Consider the following 23,401-nt stretch of genomic DNA (forward strand, 5'->3'; position numbering starts at 1 on the left):
TTGAATTGACCTCATTGGAAGGTGAGCTGATTACCTCTTTTACTAACCTCTTAGATACCTCTGTTAATCACAACATAGGAACAGAAGAAGTTGCTTCCAAGGCTCATAGCCCCTAGTCTCAAGGCTACCAGTAGCAAACAGTAGGTTGCAATACAACAGTATTGCAAAGTATTAAATAGGCAAACAAGCGATCACAGGCACAAGTTCCATAAAGGGACTGATTAAAAAATTGGAAACTACATTACAACTTTTATTTTTAATTGTATTAAAAAGTTGAATAAAAAAATACCATATTTGGTATCACCTTGTGAGCAATTGTCCAAATTAATAAAATACAAAAATACTTATATCATACTGTAAACACCGTAACAGAAAATGGCAGAATTTATTAATCACGTCAGCGCCTAAAAAAATTCAATAGAGATCAAAATGTTATATTGACCCTAAAATAGAACCAATAAAAACTACAGATTGTATTGCAAAAAGAAAACAAGCCATCATTTAACTTTATTAACAGCAAAATAAAAAGGTTTTGGTTTTTAGAAGTTGAAAACATAAGTGAAAAAAGGAAAGAATGGCCACATCTCCTCATCTGCTGGGGTTAAAGGTTTTGTAGGGGTTCACTCTCTCTGCTAGGCATTAGGTCTTAACTAGCGTTAAGACAGGCAATGCAGTCCAAACACGTACAGTTTTTACTACTTTCCAAAACAAAATCATAAACATAAATTCCTCCCTTGTTCAGGCGCTAACTAAACAGAACAGACCTTGACTACTCATACACGGCTGAGCTAGCCCAGATCAGTCAAACAAAACAGATATTGTCCATAGCAACCACTGATACTTGAGGTTCACTACACAAAGCCTATGCATTTAATCATGATCACATATATTGGTGCAGGTTTACCCAAGCAGATTACAGTGTATACTCCAGGAGCAGACTTCATACATAGAAGAGGCATAATCCTATCAGTCGCGGTATCACCTTCAGCCTAGGCTCCATCAGGTTCCAGCATCAAACAGAAGTGTTCAATTCCAGACACTGTTCACACAGAACAGGCTACAGCTTCTGCACGGTTGTCTGTGGCTCATAAACAGACTGCTTAGCGCAGTCTCCATTCAGGGAGAGATCTCGGCATGTCTCTTTCTCAGCTACAGCTCACATTTTGGCTGGCCACTCACTAGCATCACACTCCACTCTGCATCATTCATCAGACTGATGATCCCTTAGGAGAATGCTCCTCCATGAAGCTACTTTCTAGTTCTTAGCAAAACCATACAGGTGTATCTAATCAATACCCTTCAGAGCTGGGATTTAACCTTTTCCTTCTCAGCTACGCTACAGTGTATATTGAATTAACTTCAAGCCAATGTTTGTGACAAATTCATAAGTAGTGTCCAGACTGAAGATTTTGGAACACATGAACTGTTACCTTCATATTTGCTATAGAGGCACAGGTTACTGCCATTGCTATTAAACTGTCACTGCTGGGAGAACCAAAGACAATTATGGCTTTTCTTATAAAGCTTTGGCTAGGCTGGTTGGATACTGAATGTTTAGAAAGTGATTTTGTGACTTCAGCTATAATTAGTACAGTTGGTTAAGTGTATGAAATACCTTTTCTAGATAAAAAAATTGATATTTTATCAGTTTAATGTTTTATTATATATATTTTAGAACCCAAACTATCAACAGTAAACAATACACACAGAAATGTAAGTAATTCGAAGCATAACATCCCAACGAGCATGCATCTGTTCCATGTTAACCCTACCTAGATGATAATTATTGTGATGCTGTCACAGGTAGACAGTGACATGGGGCCATCCTATGATAGAATTGGTTATCTTTACTCACACTAGTTTTCTATAAAGTTTTACAAAAACAGTTATAATGGACTAGACCAGGAATGCAGCATTATTTATGAAGAGCTAAGAAAACAATATATATACAAATACCATAATTATACTAAAGTTGGGATAATACAGTGTATATGATGTGACAGTACCCTAACTTTTTGTCTAGTTTAATAATTATTGCAGGCAGGTGCCGCTAAATACAGGACTCTTTGATTTGCATCATACACATTATGCCACTGTAGATAAATGGGGGTCATTCACAATTTTACACATAGTCATATTTTGAAGGGTAGCTCTTGCCATCCTCGCTGCGTCGAGACTCATTGTAAATTGATTTCTTGCTCTTGTCTTCGTATACTGATGTCTTGTAACCAGCACTTTTGGCAGATACATGGTAGGAAACACCTTTGTACCTAGAGAAAAATTATTAAAGATATATTAATGATATAATATCATTCCTTTCTATATTTAATGCTATATTTATTGCCATACATAACACATTTGGCTTGACCCAGCAGGTTTCTACACACATTGATGTAAGATCAGGGCTGATTTAGGGGTACTGTAATCTGGACAATTGATTGGTCCTTCATTTACTATAAGGAACTGGCTTAAGAAAATAAAAAAACATTTATTGTTTTTTTAGAATTGAATTGCAGTATTTTTAGGAAGTTGAGTTGTTTCTATAGGATCTTTAAAAGGGTTGGACCATAAACACCATTTTTCACCTCTCCATAGGATAGAATATAAATGTATTATCTCTAGGGAATCCTGGAGGTTGCCGAAACCGCCATCAATTGTAAGAACCTGTGTCACACATTCTCAGCATGGTGGTCATGCCTTCGTACTACCCCGATACACAACTACTATGCGACAGATGGAGCTAACATAGTAAAATGCTTGACTATCTATCAGTCCCATATACAAAAAATGCTCTTAACATGGTTGGAGGGTCTCAGCAATCATACATTTTAGCAATCATACAACCTGGTGATAGCCAATAGATGTTCTTATCATCCATCTTCTTTAATTTTTTGAGCTTTGTTTGGATATACAGTCATGGCAAAAAAAATTTGAGACTGACACAAATGTTGTTTTTCAGAAACTTTGCTTCTTCAATTTTTATAGTGACAATTTGTCTCAATTCTAGATTATTGGGAAGAGTAATCAGAGGAATTGCAAACAAATTGTAAAGTCATTTTTTGCTATGAAAATTAACTTAATCACAAAAAAATCCCACTGAATTTTAGTCTTCCCACAAAATAACCGGCTTACATAATTTTAGTGATTTTATCATTAGCCTAGGAGAAAGTGTTAACAAGGACAAGATAGCTGATACCACTCTGTCATACTGATTGAATTATGAGAGCAGACTAGTTGCTTTAAAAGGTGGCTGGAGCTTGAAATCATTGTCTTTTCTATTAACCATGGTTACCGCCAAGAAAATATATGAAAGGCATTTTCATCAAAAGGACTTTACAGGCAAGGCCATTCTTGCTTGTAAGTTTGTACCTAAATCAACCATTTTCGTAAAATGTCAAGAATTTTAAAGACAGAGGTTCAATTGCCGAAAAGTAGGATTCAGCAAGTGCCACGACTGTCTCTTAAATAGCTTTAAGATGCAGGATTGGTTCAATACGAGTACAAACATGCTAAGGAATGGGTGTAGACAGGTGTCAGTGCATTGTTATGCAAAATGAGACAAAGGCTTTTAGAAGCTGGCTTGTTGTCAAGAAGGTTGGCATAGAAGCCTACCCTCTCCATGAAAAATATCAAGGACAGACTGTGGTTCTATATAAAGTACAGGAGTGGAACTGCAGAGGATTAGGATAAAATTATTTTCTTTGAAGCCCCCTTCAGACTGTTCAGGAAATCTGTTAGATGGGCAAGAACAACTACCATTAATGGTATTTAAACATCCTCCAAAAGTAACTTCTTCCAATGATCCAGGAGCAATTTAGTCATGAGCAATGCTTTTTCCAGCACGGTAAAGCACCATGTCACAAGGCAAAAGTGATAACTAAGCGGCTCGGTGAACAAAATACTTAAATTTTGGGTCCATGATTAGGAAATGCCTCACATCTCAATCCCATTGAGAACTTGTAGTCAATCATCAAAAGTGGGTGGACAAACAAAAACACAGAACTTGTGGTAAACTTTGAGCACTGATTAGAAAAAATAGGTTGCCATTAGTCAGAATTTGGCCCAGAAGCCGATATCCCACTGCCAATAGAAATTACAGAAGTCTTGAAAAAAGGGTCAACCCTGTAAATATTGAGTCTTGTATAAAATTGATGTATTTGTCAGCAAAAGACTAAAAACTAATGAAATGTTTATAATTGTAACATAGTAACATAGTAACATAGTTAGTAAGGCCGAAAAAAGACATTTGTCCATCCAGTTCAGCCTATATTCCTATATTCCATCATAATAAATCCCCAGATCTACATCCTTCTACAGAACCTAATAATTGTATGATACAATATTGTTCTGCTCCAGGAAGACATCCAGGCCTCTCTTGAACCCCTCGACTGAGTTCGCCATCACCACCTCCTCAGGCAAGCAATTCCAGATTCTCACTGCCCTAACAGTAAAGAATCCTCTTCTATGTTGGTGGAAAAACCTTCTCTCCTCCAGACGCAAAGAATGCCCCCTTGTGCCCGTCACCTTCCTTGGTATAAACAGATCCTCAGCGAGATATTTGTATTGTCCCCTTATATACTTATACATGGTTATTAGATCGCCCCTCAGTCGTCTTTTTTCTAGACTAAATAATCCTAATTTCGCTAATCTATCTGGGTATTGTAGTTCTCCCATCCCCTTTATTAACTTTGTTGCCCTCCTTTGTACTCTCTCTAGTTCCATTATATCCTTCCTGAGCACCGGTGCCCAAAACTGGACACAGTACTCCATGTGCGGTCTAACTAGGGATTTGTACAGAGGCAGTATAATGCTCTCATCATGTGTATCCAGACCTCTTTTAATGCACCCCATGATCCTGTTTGCCTTGGCAGCTGCTGTCTGGCACTGGCTGCTCCAGGTAAGTTTATCATTAACTAGGATCCCCAAGTCCTTCTCCCTGTCAGATTTACCCAGTGGTTTCCCATTCAGTGTGTAATGGTGATATTGATTCCTTCTTCCCATGTGTATAACCTTACATTTATCATTGTTAAACCTCATCTGCCACCTTTCAGCCCAAGTTTCCAACTTATCCAGATCCATCTGTAGCAGAATACTATCTTCTCTTGTATTAACTGCTTTACATAGTTTTGTATCATCTGCAAATATCAATATTTTACTGTGTAAACCTTCTACCAGATCATTAATGAATATGTTGAAGAGAACAGGTCCCAATACCGACCCCTGCGGTACCCCACTGGTCACAGCGACCCAGTTAGAGACTATACCATTTATAACATTACTATACCATTTATAACAATTTATATATAATAATATTGTAGTTTAGTAACATCCAACTAAAGATTGAAAAACTCTGAAGCAGCAAATTTTATGTTATACACCTAAATCTTAACGAGCTGGAGTGTGATGCACTGAATTCGTGAAGGCCCCAATTTCATCTAGACCAGGTTGGAATCAGATGCTCTTGACTCATTAAAAGACAAAAAGCCTCTTAATGAATCAGGGATGTCTGATAAGTGACAGGCACCACCATGCACCTTGCTACAAACCTTATTACAATCAAGGACTGAAGTACGATTTCTGGCATAAGGAATGCCACAATAATTCATGTTCTGTGTTGTGCAATAATCTTTCAATTTTTTATTTTTTTTTCACCAGTCAACTGGGGTGATTGCTCCAAAACTGTCAACATTTTTGCACAAACACTGATTTGAATTCTGAAATAATAACTTTGCTGACTGTGAGTCCAAGAAAAATTATTAATTGGTTAAACACATAAAGCTCCCAACTACAAAGAAGAAATCTACATTGAAAAAAGTTTTGGAAATTCATAGTAGATGCATCAAGAACAATTCTTCTTTTCATATAGTATTTTGCCTGTTAATTATGGATTCAAACCCATTGCTCAGTAATATAAAGATTGGTTGCCCTTAGACAGCCACTGTATTTATTCATCCAATTTTCCATTTGTAGCAACAGGAGTCCTCCTAGTTGAACTTAAAGCATTAAAAATGAGTGCTATACTTTTGTCTAAATGGAGCTTGTCTATAGTTTGTTTTTAGGAAACTCATTTGTTAAAATTAAGTTCACAAATCGACTTACTTAGTTTCTTCAGGCATGAGACCACGGCATGCTATGCACATCATTACTCCACCAATTAATGTGACGCCACCAGCAACCCATCCAACAAACAGTGCAGATCCAAATGTGTACCTGCGTCACAAGGAGACAACATCCATTGTTAGGATCAGATGAATTATATTCTCCAGTTATCTAGACCCATGCACACAGAGATGGTAAAAAAGTCATCAGCCAATGAAGGTCATTTCAGACCTTGTCAGGAGTTAACATATTTCATGTTGCATTAAAATTGGTAATTTGAGAGCACGGACAGTTTATGACCTTAGTGGGTAATGCATGATGGTCACCCCTTCAGGCTCTGAATCAGTCATAACACAGTATTTTATCTTTTAATTCCTGGAGTAACTGCATACAATAAATGGGTTTTATGTATCTCGTTTGCATAAAGTAAGTGATGTGAATCTTCACAATTACCTTGTCTGAAGTGTCTGAAGACCTCCCATACCTCCCATGCCACTAATGGCTCCACCTGTGTACATGCTACTAGTGGTCATCCAGAAGTTGGTCACCAGCATATTAGCAAAGACTGACACCCCGATTATGGAGCAAAGACCTTCAATAGACCAAAATGAAAAAGACAACATTAATAACGCTAATTAATAACAAGGTTACATCACTACTTGGTGATAAAAATGGAAAAAAATAAATGGATGGAAACCAACAAAAGCTTAGTAGGGCGAGCACCCTCACATATAGGATGTCTTACAGACTATTGATTCATCTCCCGCTTCTTTTTTGTGCTACAGAACATTAAATTGGTTTCATGGTCTGTCACCATTTTTTGACACATTGACGAAGGCTTTTAATACCACTTTGGATATAGTCAGACTCGAAAGAGATAATGTGACACATTTTACTACAACTCCAATTCTAGAGTGATGGAGAGAGACCAAAGAAATGGTTAGGACACATCTCTTCAGACTTTGTGCTATGGTTGTAATTTGAAGTTGTTGGGCCCCAATGCAAAAGTTTGCAATTTGGACCTAAAGGTCCATGTGCTATTTATAATAATAGAACAAAGTTGTGGAAAAATGTAAGGTCACCACCATAGTAATTATTTACCCAGATTGGGTATACGCATATATATCAGTATTGGGACCAAAAACTGGGACCATAGTGGACTAACTGCAACACAATAGACCAAACCAACAAGAAAAAGAAAGCAGCAAGCAGTCCAATTATTATGAATATACAAAAATTCTTTATTGATATTAAAACCAGGTAAGAACATGACATAGAGAAAAAATCCCCATACAACAATCAGCATGTACTTGAAAGGACAGGGGGGAGGTGACAAAACAATATAAATCACCACTTAATATCCACTATTGACAAAGTAGAAACAAACTATCAGATGTAACTACATATAATGGACACACAGTCCAAAAGCGGTGACTATAGAGACTGGCACATAGATAATATATACTTATACATACCAGTTAATGTGGAGATATGTCCTAAGTAGGCGAGCACCTCACCCCTGTCCACCCCGACGCACGTTTCGGCGGATGCCTTTCTCAAGGGGTGCAACAGTATAATGCTGGATGTAGTGTCTATATAAGGGAAGGGTTACTAATCTTCCCTCATTCCTCAGGGACACTGGGGATCTTCTGCGTAGGGTCGACGGTCTGTGTTTAGAGGGTGATACTCTATTAGTTTCAGCGGATGTTGAATCTCTTTATACCAATATTAGGCACGGGGATGGTATCCGTGCCGTCAAATATTTCTTGGAAACTTCGTCACTCTCCACTGGTATGAGATCACTTCTGCTGGAACTTCTGGAGTTCACCCTCACTCACAATTTTTTTGTTTTCAAAGGGTCCTTCTACCTACAGCTCCAGGGGACCGCTATGGGGGCTGCCTTCGCACCCGCATATGCTGGTCTGTTCCTGGGGCTGTGGGAGAGGGACCTTCCCCTGTCAGATGAACAGGGGTCGATCGATCGTGTCCCCTTATGGACACGTTATATCGATGATGTCTTCTTCATCTGGCAGGGCACAGCCGTCGACCTTACGCAGTTTATGTCTCTCCTGAACAGCAATGAGCTGAATATCCATCTTACGTTTGTATCTAATGTTGATTCCATCGATTTCTTGGATGTCACGATAAAAAGAGATAGTGGGGGTGTTTTAAATACGGATATATTCCGCAAAAAAACATCTACCAACACCCTGCTACATGCTACCTCCGGACATCCAAGACACATGATAAAATCCATCCCGGTGGGGCAGTTCCTCCGTTTAAGACGAATTTGCTCCAGCCTGGGGGATTTCGAAAAACGTGCGGAGGAATTATCCGGGAGGTTTAGGGAGCGTGGCTACAGTGGGAGGTCTATAAAAAGAGCATACTTGAGAGCTAAACATACTTCTCGAGATAGCCTGGTATATGGCCCCTCTATACGACCTTCGGGTGGGGGTGGAAAAACTAGATTTATCACCACTTTCAGCACTCAATCCGATCAGATACGTCGGACATTAGAAAAAGCATGGCCCATCCTAAAGGTGGATCCGATTATTGGTAAATTCCTCCCCACCCGACCTTTGATGACATTCAGACGTGCTAGGAATCTCCGAGATTGTTTGGTACAAAGCCACTATGTGAGCCAGCACCCCGCAACTTTTTTGGAAAGATCTACTTCCAGATTTGGATGCCGTCCGTGTGGCCGCTGTGTCGCCTGCCCCAATGTCGATACTTGTAATACGTTCACTGATTCGAGAGGTGCCAGGACATATTCTATTAGATCGTATATTACATGTCTTACACGATATGTGATATATTATGCTACCTGCCCATGCGGACTGATCTATGTGGGATTAACTACCCGCCAGATGAAGGTCCGCATTAGGGAGCATGTCTTGGGGATACAGGCGGCATGTGGCCACACGGATGCATCCAAGCTTGATACCATACCTAGACATTTCAAGGAGTTTCACGACTGTAATGCATCATTACTCAGGGTTAGGGGCATTGATACCCTAAGAATAAATATCAGGGGAGGTCAGCTCTCTAAAAGGCTTTGTAGACTGGAGACGCAATAGATTTGGCATCTCCGGACTATCCACCCGGAGGGTCTTAATGAAAATATCTCATTCGCCCCATTTTTGTAGTCCACTGGCTGTTTGTGCTAGATTTCTCTGTACACATTTCCGCATGTTCTTGTTTTTACATTGATTTTAATGGCTGTTATTCTTTATTTTTAGTATTGATGTCTGTGGCACACAAAGGATGACTATTCGGCTATCCCCCTGGAAATAGGTCAACTAACTATATGGAGTAAATATACATCCTTGGAATGGAGTACTAGCAAGCCCTCTGTGATCATAATGGTTGAAGAAATCCACTTGGACTATACTTATACTGATTCCCCTAAGTATATACATCTATAATGGGAGACTAGTATGGACTTCGACCTTATATTTATCTGCTACTGATGTAGTATTAATAATAATGTCTGTCTTTTTCTCCATTAAGAAATGACTTTTTTCATTTAGGGACAATTTTCCCAATTTTTGGGATAAATTCAGCTGTAAATTAACAATATGATATTCATTTATTGTGTTTCCATTTTGTTTTTGTTTTGTTATGTTTGTTTATGTGGGCTATTTCATTTAGCATTAGTGTTGAGCATTCCGATACCGCAAGTATCGGGTATCGGCCGATACTAGCGGTATCGGAATTCCGATACCGGGATTCCGATACTTGGCGCGTATCGGATACCGGAATCGGAAGTTCAATGATTCAAAATTCAGAAATTCAGCCAATGAGAAAGATTCCAAGTGTGGGCACATCCTGTTTAGCATGGAGGGCATGAAACTACTGGCAAGGCTGTGATTGGCTGCTGAAATGATGTCATGATGCAGTTTAAAAGTCGCTGGCGCCATTTTGCGATCACTCTGCTGTGAATTCAGTTAGTGACAGGACGCTGTTTGCTGACTGAGGGACAGTTTAGAGATAGCGATTTGCTTCTTTGTGCTTTCCAAAGGCTAATTTAGCAACCGCTGTGTTCACCTACTATTCACCTTGCTTTTGCCTTGTAGCGCTGTTTTCACAGCGATCTGCAAGGTCTGTGTGTGTGTGTGTGTGTGAGTGCAGCCCACTCTCTAGTCTGAGTGCAGCCACATAGGCCATCCATAGCTGGTTGTATTCAGTTCAGGGAGGGTGGTTCATTGCCTCATACTGTCCTTTTTTTTTTTTTTTTTGAAGTAGTGCAGGCTGCTGCACATTTTTTCCAAAAATTCCTATTAGTGTCTTTCCACCCGTCTCCAGCTAATTTGTGGAAAAACACTACATAGGATAAAGTAGAGGAGGGTTTTTGGGCCTTGCAGCGCCGTTTACGGCTGTCTGCACGGTCTCCGTGTGACTGCAGCTCGCCCTGTAATCTGTGAGCAGCTATAGCCTGGTTGTCTGCAGCTCAGGGTTTTTCACTGCGTCATACCGCCAAATCAATTTTCTTTTTTTTCAAAGTAGTGTAGTCTGCTGCTAATTTATTTTAAAAAATCCTATTAGTGTCTTTCCACCCGTCTCCAGCTAATTTGTGGAAAAACACTACATAGGATAAAGTAGAGGAGGGTTTTTGGGCCTTGCAGCGCCGTTTACGGCTGTCTGCACGGTCTCCGTGTGACTGCAGCTCGCCCTGTAGTCTGTGAGCAGCCGTAGCCTGGTTGTCTGCAGCTCAGGGTTTTTCACTGCGTCATACCGCCAAATCAATTTTCTTTTTTTTCAAAGTAGTGTAGTCTGCTGCTAATTTATTTTAAAAAATCCTATTAGTGTCTTTCCACCCGTCTCCAGCTAATTTGTGGAAAAACACTACATAGGATAAAGTAGAGGAGGGTTTTTGGGCCTTGCAGCGCCGTTTACGGCTGTCTGCACGGTCTCCGTGTGATTGCAGCTCTATCCGTTGTCAGTTCAGCCCCAAAAAAATAAATAAATAATAAAGTTCACCAAACACACCAGTTACACCACTTTACATTTGTGTAGGCCACATTAGCTCATATTCAAGTCTAGTCCACACTTTAGAAAATTAGTGTGTCTTATACCTGTTAGGAGGAGTTGCTCAGGAATAAGCACACAAAGCCGTTAGTACTTTTCTGCTTATCTTTATCAGTCAACCAAGATGAAGAAGGCAGTGAGTAAGGCACGTGGGCGTGGGCGTGGGCGCGGAGCAGGGAGGGGACGTGGGGATTCTGTGCCTGCTGCGGGCACCGGTGAGTCATCAGCACCCACTTTCACAAGGGAACAGTCGTTCATGCGCAGCTTTGTCGCCGAGCGCCGTACACCGCTGCTGCGTGAAGACCAAATTGAAGCCGTTGTGGGATGGATGGCAGCTAATGCATCAACTTCCATTAGTGCCACATCCTCTCAGACACAGAGCACTGGAGAGCAGCCATCTGTCTCTTCACCACCTGCAAAATTGCCCAGGCAGACAGAGATCCCAGGACAGGAGCAGTCTCTACTTCTGTTCTCTGAATCATCTCTTGGCTTGGAAACAGGGGGCCAGCCAAGCAGCATTGGAGAAATGGAAGAAGAGGCAGGGTGCAGTGATGCCCAACAGCTTTTTCTGTCTTCCTCTGAAGAGGCGGGTGGGCCAGTGGCTCCGGTCACCACCTCGCAGGCCGCATCAGCTGATGATGACACTCAGGTGCCACTTACTGGTGCGTGCTCTGCTGCTGAGACTACCCAGGAGGAGCAGTTGGGGGCAGAGGGTAGTGTAGATGATGAGGTCCTTGACCCATCTTGGCGTCAGGGACAGGAAGGTGGTGGGAGCAGCTCTGAGGAAGAGATTCCCCGTACGGCCCAAAGAGGGAGAGGGAGGGGGAAGACTGCGGATCCTGCAGCCTCCGCTTTGGCACCCGTAAGGAGCATGTCTCTTCCAAAAGTCAAAAGGGGGGCTCCCAAGACTTGCAGTGCCTGGTCCTTTTTTGACACAGTTGCAGATGACATTTGCTATGTCAGATGCAAGGTGTGTCATCAAAAAATCAAAAGAGGTCAAAAAGTCGCCAACCTCAATACCTCCAACATGTGGAAACATGTGCGCAACAGGCACCCGGCGGAGTTAGACAAACACACTGAAGAGCTAGGCCAACCAACAGCGGCAGCTACCACCTCTTCAGCTCGTGTTGCCTCTTCCTCTAGCTCACACGCAGCTGGTTCGGCTTCCTCCCAGGATCGCCGTGGAAGAACCTCTGGCCCTGTTGTCCAGAGACCCGCTGTAATTCCACCCGCAGCACCACTTTCCCAGTCATCCACACACTCCCAGCCCAGTCTACAGCCATCGGTAGTACAGGCATGGGAGAAAAGGCGGCCTTTCTCGTCAAACCACCCACGAGCACAGGCTCTGACTGCAGGCATTGCCAAACTTCTGTCACTGGAAATGCTGTCATTCAGGCTGGTGGAGACTGACAGCTTCCGTGACTTGATGTCATTGGCAGTCCCACAGTACAATGTGCCTAGCCGCTTTTACTTCAGCAGGCAAGCCGTCCCTGCCCTGCACAAGCATGTGGAGGGACACATAAAACACGCGCTACTGAACGCCGTCAGTAGCAAGGTCCACCTCACCACCGATGCGTGGACCAGTCAACATGGACAGGGGCGATACCTTTCCCTCACTGCCCATTGGGTTAATGTAGTTGAGCCGGGTACAGACCGTGCGAGTGGCGCAGGACGTGTCCTGCCCACTCCAAGGATTGCAGGAATCCATTCTGTACGCATTGACTCCTCCTCTTACACCAGTTCCTCAGAATCATCGCTGCAGGAGCCATCACAGTCCACCTCCACATGGACCCGTGATGAACGTGTACCTGTTACGACCGACATGAGCACAGCCGTGGCCAAACATCAACAGGCCGTCTTGAAATTAATTTTTTTGGGGAATCGTAGCCACACAGCGCAGGAGCTCTGGAATGCCATCAAGCAGGAGAGCGATGTGTGGTTTGAGCCAGCGAATCTCCAGCCAGGCATGGTAGTGTGTGATAATGGCCGAAATCTGGTGGCAGCCCTGGGCCTCGGCAACCTCACTCACATCCCATGTCTGGCACATGTGCTCAATTTGGTCGTGCAGAGTTTTTTGAGGGACTATCCGGATCTTGATGCACTGCTGCACAAGGTCCGCCTAGAGTGTGCTCACTTGCGGCGTTCCAGCACGGCAAAAGCGCGCATTGCGGCTCTGCAGCGCCGACACCGCCTGCCGGAACATCGCATCATATGTGACCTACCTACCAGGTGGAATTCCACGTTACATATGTTGGAGCGGTTGTGTGAGCAGCAGCAAGCTGTAATGGAGTACCAGCTGTATCAGGCGCAAAAAAGTCGCAGTCAGCGCCGTACAGACTTCACAACCACAGAGTGGGCCACTATGAAGGATGTCTGCCAGGTTTTGCGTCCCTTTGATTATTCCACGCGGATGGCGAGTGCAGATGATGCACTAGTCAGCATGACTGTCCCCCTTATCTGCCTGCTTGAAAAATCACTGCAAGCGCTAAGGGATGATGTTGTGGAAGAGGTGGAGGATGAGGATTCACCACTTCCATCATCTTCTGGACAGTCAGCGCCACGTGGTTCCTCACAAACGCGTAGGCAGGGGACAGTTTGTGAGGAGGATGAGGAGGAGTCAATGGAGGAGGAAGACATCCGTCCAGAGGAGGGAGTTCCCGAATTGTCCAGTACTCAGTGTGTACAGCGAGGGTGGGGTGATGACGAGCGGGCAGAGATCACGCCTCCAGCTGGGGACAGCGTTTCTTGGGCAGTTGGCAGTCTGCAGCACATGGTGGATTACATGCTGCAGTGCCTGAGAAACGACCGCCGCATCGACCACATTCTCAACATGTCTGATTATTGGGTGTTCACCCTCCTCGATCCTCGCTACCGGGACAACGTAGAAAGCCTCATCACACCGTTGAACCGGGAGCGAAAAATGCGGGAGTACCAAGACACACTGGTCAGTTCCATCATCTTCTCCATTCCAACTGAGAGAAGTGCTGCTAGTGCATTCCAAAGCAGCTTAGTGCGTCCAGGCAGTGGTGGAGGCTCTGCACAAAGAGGGAGCAGAAGCAGTGCCTCTGCCCAAGGCAAGACCAGTATGGCCCAACTGTGGCACAGTTTTCTGTGCCCCCCACAAAAGTCTACACCATCACAGACGGCTCCAGTCAGCAGGAGGCAACGGTTCCGTCAGATGGTGACAGACTACATGTCTTGCCCTCTTGCTGTACTCCCAGACGGCTCTTCCCCTTTCAAGTTTTGGGTCTCAAAGCTGGATACATGGCCAGAGCTAAGCCAGTATGCATTGGAGGTGCTGTCTTGCCCTGCGGCCAGTGTATTATCGGAACGTGTCTTTAGTGCTGCAGGTGGTGTACTAACTGACCGTCGCATGCGACTATCCTCCGATAACGTTGACCGGCTTACTTTCCTGAAAATGAACAAGGCCTGGATCTCGCAGGAATTTGCCACTCCTCCTCCTGATTAAATAATTAGGTCACTGTATACGTTATCCAGGTCTCCTGTTGTGTTCATCTTTCTACCACCTGAACTTAAATTCCTGGGCTCCAACACCGCCAGTTGAGGCTCAGAAGTGCCGTCTGCACAGTCAAAACATACGACCCAGTGTTATTGGGTTTCAGTAACGTCAGCTGATCCCCAGCTGTGTAGCCGGCAATGTGTCATGCGACCGCCACGCTGACACAACAACTGAAATGTAAGGGAATCTGTCCCCCCCCCCCAAGGCGTTTGTTACTGAAAGAGCCACCTTGTGCAGCAGTAATGCTGCACAAGGAAAAAGGTAGCTATTTTGGTTTTGCTCCTTGCACACGCAAAACTTAACACTTATAAAATGTGTCCACTGATACCGTAAAACCGTCCCGGAGGTGGGACTTTCCTTCGTAATATGACGCAGCACAGCCGTCATTCCTACCCCCCCGGCGCCGCGCCCCGGCTCCTCAGCGTTGTTTGATTCCGTCCCGGAGCCTGCGCTGTTATGTTATCCCGTGGCCAGGCACACTTAGCGCTGCCCGTCTTCTGGCATCATTTGGTGTCAGGCTGGCTGCGCCTGTGCGGCCACGCTGGCCGAGAGCCCGCCTCGCAGTGTCTTCTGATTTAATCCCACTGGGGGCCTGGGATCTATGGACATGCGCAGTGCATATCTGAACCTCCACCTCTCACTCATCTCCCTATGGCTTCTTCAGACTGTTCGGTGTCAGCTGGTCCCTAATAGCATGCCACGGCCGTGACACCGCACAGTCTGAAAAAGAAGCCGTAGGGAGGGGAGTGAGAGGCGAGGATATGCACTGCGCATGGCCATGGATCCCAGGCCCCCAGTGGGATTACATCAGAAGACACTGCGAGGCGGGCTCTCGGCCAGCGCGGCCGCACAGGCGCAGGCAGCCTGACACCAAATGATGTCAGAAGATGGGCAGCGCTAAGTGTGCCTGGCCACGGGATAACATAACAGCGCAGGCTCCGGGACGGAATCAAACAACGCTGAGGAGCCGGGGCACGGCGGCGGGGGGGTAGTAATGATGGCTGTGCTGCGTCATATTACGAAGGAAAGTCCCACCTCCGGGACGGTTTCACGGCTTCAGGGGACACATTTTAAAAGTGTTTAGTTCTGTGTTTGCAAGGAGCATGATGAAAAGAGCCACCTTTTCCTTTTGCATCTTTTGTGCTGCACAAGCTGGCTCTTTCAGCTACAAACGCCTTGGGGGGGGGGTTAAAGGTTCCCTTTCGACTTTCTCAGGCTTCGGCCTACATTGTGTTCCTCTGCTTTTCCACCTGCCCCTGGGCTCCAACACCGCTAGTTGCCGTCCAGAAGTGCTGTACGCACAGTCAACAGTCCCTCCTCTGTTATTGGGGTTCAGTAACGTCAGCTGTTCCCCTGCTGTGTGTGTGGCAATCCCTCCTACCTCCTCCAACCTCCTCCTCCTCCACCTGTCCCTGGGCTCCAACACCGCCAGTTGCCGTCCAGAAGTGCTGTACGCACAGTCAACAGTCCCTCCTCTGTTATTGGGGTTCAGTAACGTCAGCTGTTCCCCTGCTGTGTGTGTGGCAATCCCTCCTACCTCCTCCAACCTCCTCCAACCTCCTCCTCCTCCACCTGTCCCTGGGCTCCAACACCGCCAGTTGCCGTCCAGAAGTGCTGTACGCACAGTCAACAGTCCCTCCTCTGTTATTGGGGTTCAGTAACGTCAGCTGTTCCCCTGCTGTGTGTGTGGCAATCCCTCCTACCTCCTCCAACCTCCTCCTCCTCCACCTGTCCCTGGGCTCCAACACCGCCAGTTGCCGTCCAGAAGTGCTGTACGCACAGTCAACAGTCCCTCCTCTGTTATTGGGGTTCAGTAACGTCAGCTGTTCCCCTGCTGTGTGTGTGGCAATCCCTCCTACCTCCTCCAACCTCCTCCAACCTCCTCCTCCTCCACCTGTCCCTGGGCTCCAACACCTCCAGTTGCCGTCCAGAAGTGCTGTACGCACAGTACACAGTCCCTCCTCTGTTATTGGGGTTCAGTAACGTCAGCTGTTCCCCTGCTGTGTGTGTGGCAATCCCTCCTACCTCCTCCAACCTCCTCCTCCTCCACCTGTCCCTGGGCTCCAACACCGCCAGTTGCCGTCCAGAAGTGCTGTACGCACAGTCAACAGTCCCTCCTCTGTTATTGGGGTTCAGTAACGTCAGCTGTTCCCCTGCTGTGTGTGTGGCAATCCCTCCTACCTCCTCCAACCTCCTCCTCCTCCACCTGTCCCTGGGCTCCAACACCGCCAGTTGCCGTCCAGAAGTGCTGTACGCACAGTCAACAGTCCCTCCTCTGTTATTGGGGTTCAGTAACGTCAGCTGTTCCCCTGCTGTGTGTGTGGCAATCCCTCCTACCTCCTCCAACCTCCTCCAACCTCCTCCTCCTCCACCTGTCCCTGGGCTCCAACACCGCCAGTTGCCGTCCAGAAGTGCTGTACGCACAGTCAACAGTCCCTCCTCTGTTATTGGGGTTCAGTAACGTCAGCTGTTCCCCTGCTGTGTGTGTGGCAATCCCTCCAACCTCCTCCAACCTCCTCCTCCTCCACCTGTCCCTGGGCTCCAACACCGCCAGTTGCCGTCCAGAAGTGCTGTACGCACAGTCAACAGTCCCTCCTCTGTTATTGGGGTTCAGTAACGTCAGCTGTTCCCCTGCTGTGTGTGTGGCAATCCCTCCTACCTCCTCCAACCTCCTCCAACCTCCTCCTCCTCCACCTGTCCCTGGGCTCCAACACCGCCAGTTGCCGTCCAGAAGTGCTGTACGCACAGTCAACAGTCCCTCCTCTGTTATTGGGGTTCAGTAACGTCAGCTGTTCCCCTGCTGTGTGTGTGGCAATCCCTCCTACCTCCTCCAACCTCCTCCAACCTCCTCCTCCTCCACCTGTCCCTGGGCTCCAACACCGCCAGTTGCCGTCCAGAAGTGCTGTACGCACAGTCAACAGTCCCTCCTCTGTTATTGGGGTTCAGTAACGTCAGCTGTTCCCCTGCTGTGTGTGTGGCAATCCCTCCTACCTCCTCCAACCTCCTCCAACCTCCTCCTCCTCCACCTGTCCCTGGGCTCCAACACCGCCAGTTGCCGTCCAGAAGTGCTGTACGCACAGTCAACAGTCCCTCCTCTGTTATTGGGGTTCAGTAACGTCAGCTGTTCCCCTGCTGTGTGTGTGGCAATCCCTCCTACCTCCTCCAACCTCCTCCTCCTCCACCTGTCCCTGGGCTCCAACACCGCCAGTTGCCGTCCAGAAGTGCTGTACGCACAGTCAACAGTCCCTCCTCTGTTATTGGGGTTCAGTAACGTCAGCTGTTCCCCTGCTGTGTGTGTGGCAATCCCTCCTACCTCCTCCAACCTCCTCCTCCTCCACCTGTCCCTGGGCTCCAACACCGCCAGTTGCCGTCCAGAAGTGCTGTACGCACAGTCAACAGTCCCTCCTCTGTTATTGGGGTTCAGTAACGTCAGCTGTTCCCCTGCTGTGTGTGTGGCAATCCCTCCTACCTCCTCCAACCTCCTCCTCCTCCACCTGTCCCTGGGCTCCAACACCGCCAGTTGCCGTCCAGAAGTGCTGTACGCACAGTCAACAGTCCCTCCTCTGTTATTGGGGTTCAGTAACGTCAGCTGTTCCCCTGCTGTGTGTGTGGCAATCCCTCCTACCTCCTCCAACCTCCTCCAACCTCCTCCTCCTCCACCTGTCCCTGGGCTCCAACACCGCCAGTTGCCGTCCAGAAGTGCTGTACGCACAGTCAACAGTCCCTCCTCTGTTATTGGGGTTCAGTAACGTCAGCTGTTCCCCTGCTGTGTGTGTGGCAATCCCTCCTACCTCCTCCAACCTCCTCCTCCTCCACCTGTCCCTGGGCTCCAACACCGCCAGTTGCCGTCCAGAAGTGCTGTACGCACAGTCAACAGTCCCTCCTCTGTTATTGGGGTTCAGTAACGTCAGCTGTTCCCCTGCTGTGTGTGTGGCAATCCCTCCAACCTCCTCCAACCTCCTCCTCCTCCACCTGTCCCTGGGCTCCAACACCGCCAGTTGCCGTCCAGAAGTGCTGTACGCACAGTCAACAGTCCCTCCTCTGTTATTGGGGTTCAGTAACGTCAGCTGTTCCCCTGCTGTGTGTGTGGCAATCCCTCCTACCTCCTCCAACCTCCTCCAACCTCCTCCTCCTCCACCTGTCCCTGGGCTCCAACACCGCCAGTTGCCGTCCAGAAGTGCTGTACGCACAGTCAACAGTCCCTCCTCTGTTATTGGGGTTCAGTAACGTCAGCTGTTCCCCTGCTGTGTGTGTGGCAATCCCTCCTACCTCCTCCAACCTCCTCCAACCTCCTCCTCCTCCACCTGTCCCTGGGCTCCAACACCGCCAGTTGCCGTCCAGAAGTGCTGTACGCACAGAGCCAAACACCTCGCCAATGTGTTAGTGGGGTTCAGCACCGCCAGCTGTTCCCCTGCTGTGTATACGGCAACGTGTACTGCGACCGCCACGCAGGCACAACAAGTTTAATGTAAGGGAACCTGACCCCCCCCCCCCCCCCCCCAGACGTTTGTTACTGAAGGAGCCACCTTGTGCAGCAGTAATGATGCAAAGGGAAAAAGTGCCTCTTTTCGTGATGCTCCTTGCACATGCTGAACCAAACACTTATGAAATGTGTCCCCACACAGCGTTAAACCGTCCGGTAGGTGGAACTTTCCTTTGTCGTGTGACGCAGCACAGCCATCATTTTTACCCCCTTGGCGCCGTGCGCCCCCTCCTCAGCGTTGTTTGAATCTGTCCCGGAGCCTGCGCTGTTAGGTTAGCCCTTGGCCATGCACACATGTTGCGCTGCCCGTCTTCTGACCTCATTTGGTGTCAGGCTGGCTGCGCCTGTGCGGGTGCGCTGGCCGAGATCCCGCCTCGCAGTGTCGTCTAATGTAATCCCACGGCGGGCCTGTGATCCGTGCCCGTGCGCAGTGCATATCCTCTCCTCTCACTCCCCTCCCTACGGCTTCTTCAGACTGTGCGATGTCAGCTGGTCCCTAATAGCATGCCACGGCCGTGACACCGCACAGTCTGAAAAAGAAGCCGTAGGGAGGGGAGTGAGAGGAGAGGATATGCACTGCGCACGGGCACGGATCACAGGCCCGCGGTGGGATTACATTAGACGACACTGCGAGGCGGGATCTCGGCCAGCGCACCCGCACAGGCGCAGCCAGCCTGACCACAAATGAGGTCAGAAGACGGGCAGCGCAACATGTGTGCATGGCCAAGGGGTAACCTAACAGCGCATGCTCCGGGACAGATTCAAACAACGCTGAGGAGGCGGCGCACGGCGCCAAGGGGGTAAAAATGATGGCTGTGCTGCGTCACACGACAAAGGAAAGTTCCACCTACCGGACGGTTTAACGCTGTGAGGAGACACATTTCATAAATGTTAGGTTCCGCATGTACAAGGACCATAATTAAAAGAGCTAAGTTTACCTTTTCCAGCATTAGTGCTGTACACAATGGCTCTTTCAGCTACAAACGCCTGGGGGGGGGGGGGGGTTAAAGGTTTCCTTTCAACTTGCTCGAGTGCAGGCTTCGGCCTACACTCCGCTCCCCCTGCTCCTCCTGCTGACCCTGGGCTCTAACACCGCCAGTTTTTGCCCAGATGTGCTAGCTGCACAGAGAAAAACACCAGCCAATGTGTCAGTGGGGTTCAGCACCGCCAGCTGTTCCCCTGCTGTGTAGCTGGCAACGTGTCCTGCAAAAGCCACGCAGACACAACACACCCAAAGCTGCCGCCAGTGCAGGCTTCGGCCTACACTCCCCTCCCCCTGCTCCTCCTCCTCCTGCTCCTCCTCCTGCTGTCCCTGGGCTCTAACACACCGCCAGTTGGGGCCCAGATGTGCTAGCTGCACAGAGAAAAACACCAGCCAATGTGTCAGTGGGGTCCAGCACCGCCAGCTGTTCCCCTGCTGTGTAGCCGGCAACGTGTCCTGCAAAAGCCACGCAGACACAACACACCCAAAGCTGCCGCCAGTGCAGGCTTCGGCCTACACTCCCCTCCCCCTGCTCCTCCTCCTCCTGCTCCTCCTCCTGCTGTCCCTGGGCTCTAACACACCGCCAGTTGGGGCCCAGATGTGCTAGCTGCACAGAGAAAAACACCAGCCAATGTGTCAGTGGGGTCCAGCACCGCCAGCTGTTCCCCTGCTGTGCAGCCGGCAACGTGTCCTGCAAAAGCCACGCAGACACAAGAACTGAAATTGAAGGGAACCTGTCCCCCCTCCCCCAGGCGTTTTTACGTTATCCAGCCACCTTGTACAGCGGTAATGCTGCATGTGTGCAAGGTGGCTCAGAAACGTATTCTCCTCGCACATGTGGAACTGAAAACACGTCTGAAATGTGTCCTCTGTGTGACCATTTAACCGTCCCGGTGGTGTGACTTTCCTTTGTAATGACACGCTGCAACCCCCTTGGTAGCGCTGCCCGTCTTCTGGCATCATTGTTTGGCTGGCTGCGCCTCTGCGGCCGCCCTGACCCACACAACGCCCCTCGGTGTCTTATTTATTGGGACTGCGAGGGTGTGATTCATGGGCAGGATCAGTGCATCAGTTCGCCTGTCCCTCCTCTCCTTCCGCCTTGTTCGGACTGTGCGGCTTCATGGCCGTGGCATGCGATAAGGGATCAGATGACGCCGCACAGTCTGAAGCGGGTGTAAGGACCCGAGTGTGAGAGGCGAACATATGTGCTGCGCCAGGCCCTGAATCCCAGCCCCGCAGTGTTTTAACAATGTTAAGACACTGCGGGGCTGGGATTCATGGGCATCGCGAACCGCACCGGCCGACATTACATGATGCCAGAAGATGGGCAGCGCTAACGGCGCTAGGCCAGGGGATAACACGACAGCGCAGACTCCTGTACAGCAAATAACAACGCTCGGGAGGCTGCACCCAGCACCAAGGTGGGATTCTTGACACCTGTGCTGCGTCTCATTACAAAGGGAACTCTCGCCTCCATTACACAGTTTGACTGTATAAAGGGCTAAATGTTATACGTGTTCCATTCAGCGTGTGCAAGGAGAAAAATTACAAGAGCAACCTTTGACTTGCGCAGCACTGCTGCTGCATAAGCTGTGGCTCTTCTACTTTGTAACCCCTGAGGGGGGGTTAAAGGTGACTTTTGAAATCGGTTCAATTAGGCTTCGGCCTACACTCTGCTCCACCTGCAGAGCCCGGGCTCCAACAACGCTAGTTGCTGTCCGGAAGTGCTGGCTGCACAGAGCCAAACACCTCGCCAATGTGTCAGTGGGGTCCAGCACCGCCAGCTGTTCCCCTGCTGTGTAGCCGGCAACGTGTCCTGCAAAAGCCACGCAGACACAACACACCCAAAGCTGCCGCCAGTGCAGGCTTCGGCCTACACTCCCCTCCCCCTGCTCCTCCTCCTCCTGCTCCTCCTCCTGCTGTCCCTGGGCTCTAACACACCGCCAGTTGGGGCCCAGATGTGCTAGCTGCACAGAGAAAAACACCAGCCAATGTGTCAGTGGGGTCCAGCACCGCCAGCTGTTCCCCTGCTGTGCAGCCGGCAACGTGTCCTGCAAAAGCCACGCAGACACAAGAACTGAAATTGAAGGGAACCTGTCCCCCCTCCCCCAGGCGTTTTTACGTTATCCAGCCACCTTGTACAGCGGTAATGCTGCATGTGTGCAAGGTGGCTCAGAAACGTATTCTCCTCGCACATGTGGAACTGAAAACACGTCTGAAATGTGTCCTCTGTGTGACCATTTAACCGTCCCGGTGGTGTGACTTTCCTTTGTAATGACACGCTGCAACCCCCTTGGTAGCGCTGCCCGTCTTCTGGCATCATTGTTTGGCTGGCTGCGCCTCTGCGGCCGCCCTGACCCACACAACGCCCCTCGGTGTCTTATTTATTGGGACTGCGAGGGTGTGATTCATGGGCAGGATCAGTGCATCAGTTCGCCTGTCCCTCCTCTCCTTCCGCCTTGTTCGGACTGTGCGGCTTCATGGCCGTGGCATGCGATAAGGGATCAGATGACGCCGCACAGTCTGAAGCGGGTGTAAGGACCCGAGTGTGAGAGGCGAACATATGTGCTGCGCCAGGCCCTGAATCCCAGCCCCGCAGTGTTTTAACAATGTTAAGACACTGCGGGGCTGGGATTCATGGGCATCGCGAACCGCACCGGCCGACATTACATGATGCCAGAAGATGGGCAGCGCTAACGGCGCTAGGCCAGGGGATAACACGACAGCGCAGACTCCTGTACAGCAAATAACAACGCTCGGGAGGCTGCACCCAGCACCAAGGTGGGATTCTTGACACCTGTGCTGCGTCTCATTACAAAGGGAACTCTCGCCTCCATTACACAGTTTGACTGTATAAAGGGCTAAATGTTATACGTGTTCCATTCAGCGTGTGCAAGGAGAAAAATTACAAGAGCAACCTTTGACTTGCGCAGCACTGCTGCTGCATAAGCTGTGGCTCTTCTACTTTGTAACCCCTGAGGGGGGGTTAAAGGTGACTTTTGAAATCAGTTCAATTAGGCTTCGGCCTACACTCTGCTCCACCTGCAGAGCCCGGGCTCCAACAACGCTAGTTGCTGTCCGGAAGTGCTGGCTGCACAGAGCCAAACACCTCGCCAATGTGTCAGTGGGGTCCAGCACCGCCAGCTGTTCCCCTGCTGTGTAGCCGGCAACGTGTCCTGCAAAAGCCACGCAGACACAACACACCCAAAGCTGCCGCCAGTGCAGGCTTCGGCCTACACTCCCCTCCCCCTGCTCCTCCTCCTCCTGCTCCTCCTCCTGCTGTCCCTGG

The 23,401-nt window shown here is 48.3% G+C and overlaps 1 protein-coding gene across 2 annotated transcripts in view; it reads right to left on the reverse strand.

The window, feature by feature from the left end:
• Nucleotides 1-231: 231 nt before the first annotated feature.
• CLDN18 (claudin 18) overlaps nucleotides 232-23,401 on the reverse strand; it is a 48,534-nt gene continuing 25,364 nt past the window's right edge. Inside the window, exons 3-5 of one of the 2 annotated variants that reach the window (XM_077293025.1) lie at nucleotides 6,553-6,691; nucleotides 6,100-6,210; nucleotides 232-2,270 (exon numbers count right to left, since the gene is read on the reverse strand). In XM_077293025.1, coding sequence (XP_077149140.1) covers nucleotides 2,123-2,270; nucleotides 6,100-6,210; nucleotides 6,553-6,691 — 398 coding nt within the window. In that variant the 3' untranslated portion in view covers nucleotides 232-2,122. The remainder of the gene's footprint in view (nucleotides 2,271-6,099; nucleotides 6,211-6,552; nucleotides 6,692-23,401) is intronic. The other variant, XM_077293026.1, reaches the window with a different exon arrangement.

This window comes from Ranitomeya variabilis, chromosome 2, assembly GCF_051348905.1.
Source record: "Ranitomeya variabilis isolate aRanVar5 chromosome 2, aRanVar5.hap1, whole genome shotgun sequence".
In the NCBI taxonomy this organism is placed as follows: Eukaryota; Metazoa; Chordata; class Amphibia; order Anura; family Dendrobatidae; genus Ranitomeya; species Ranitomeya variabilis.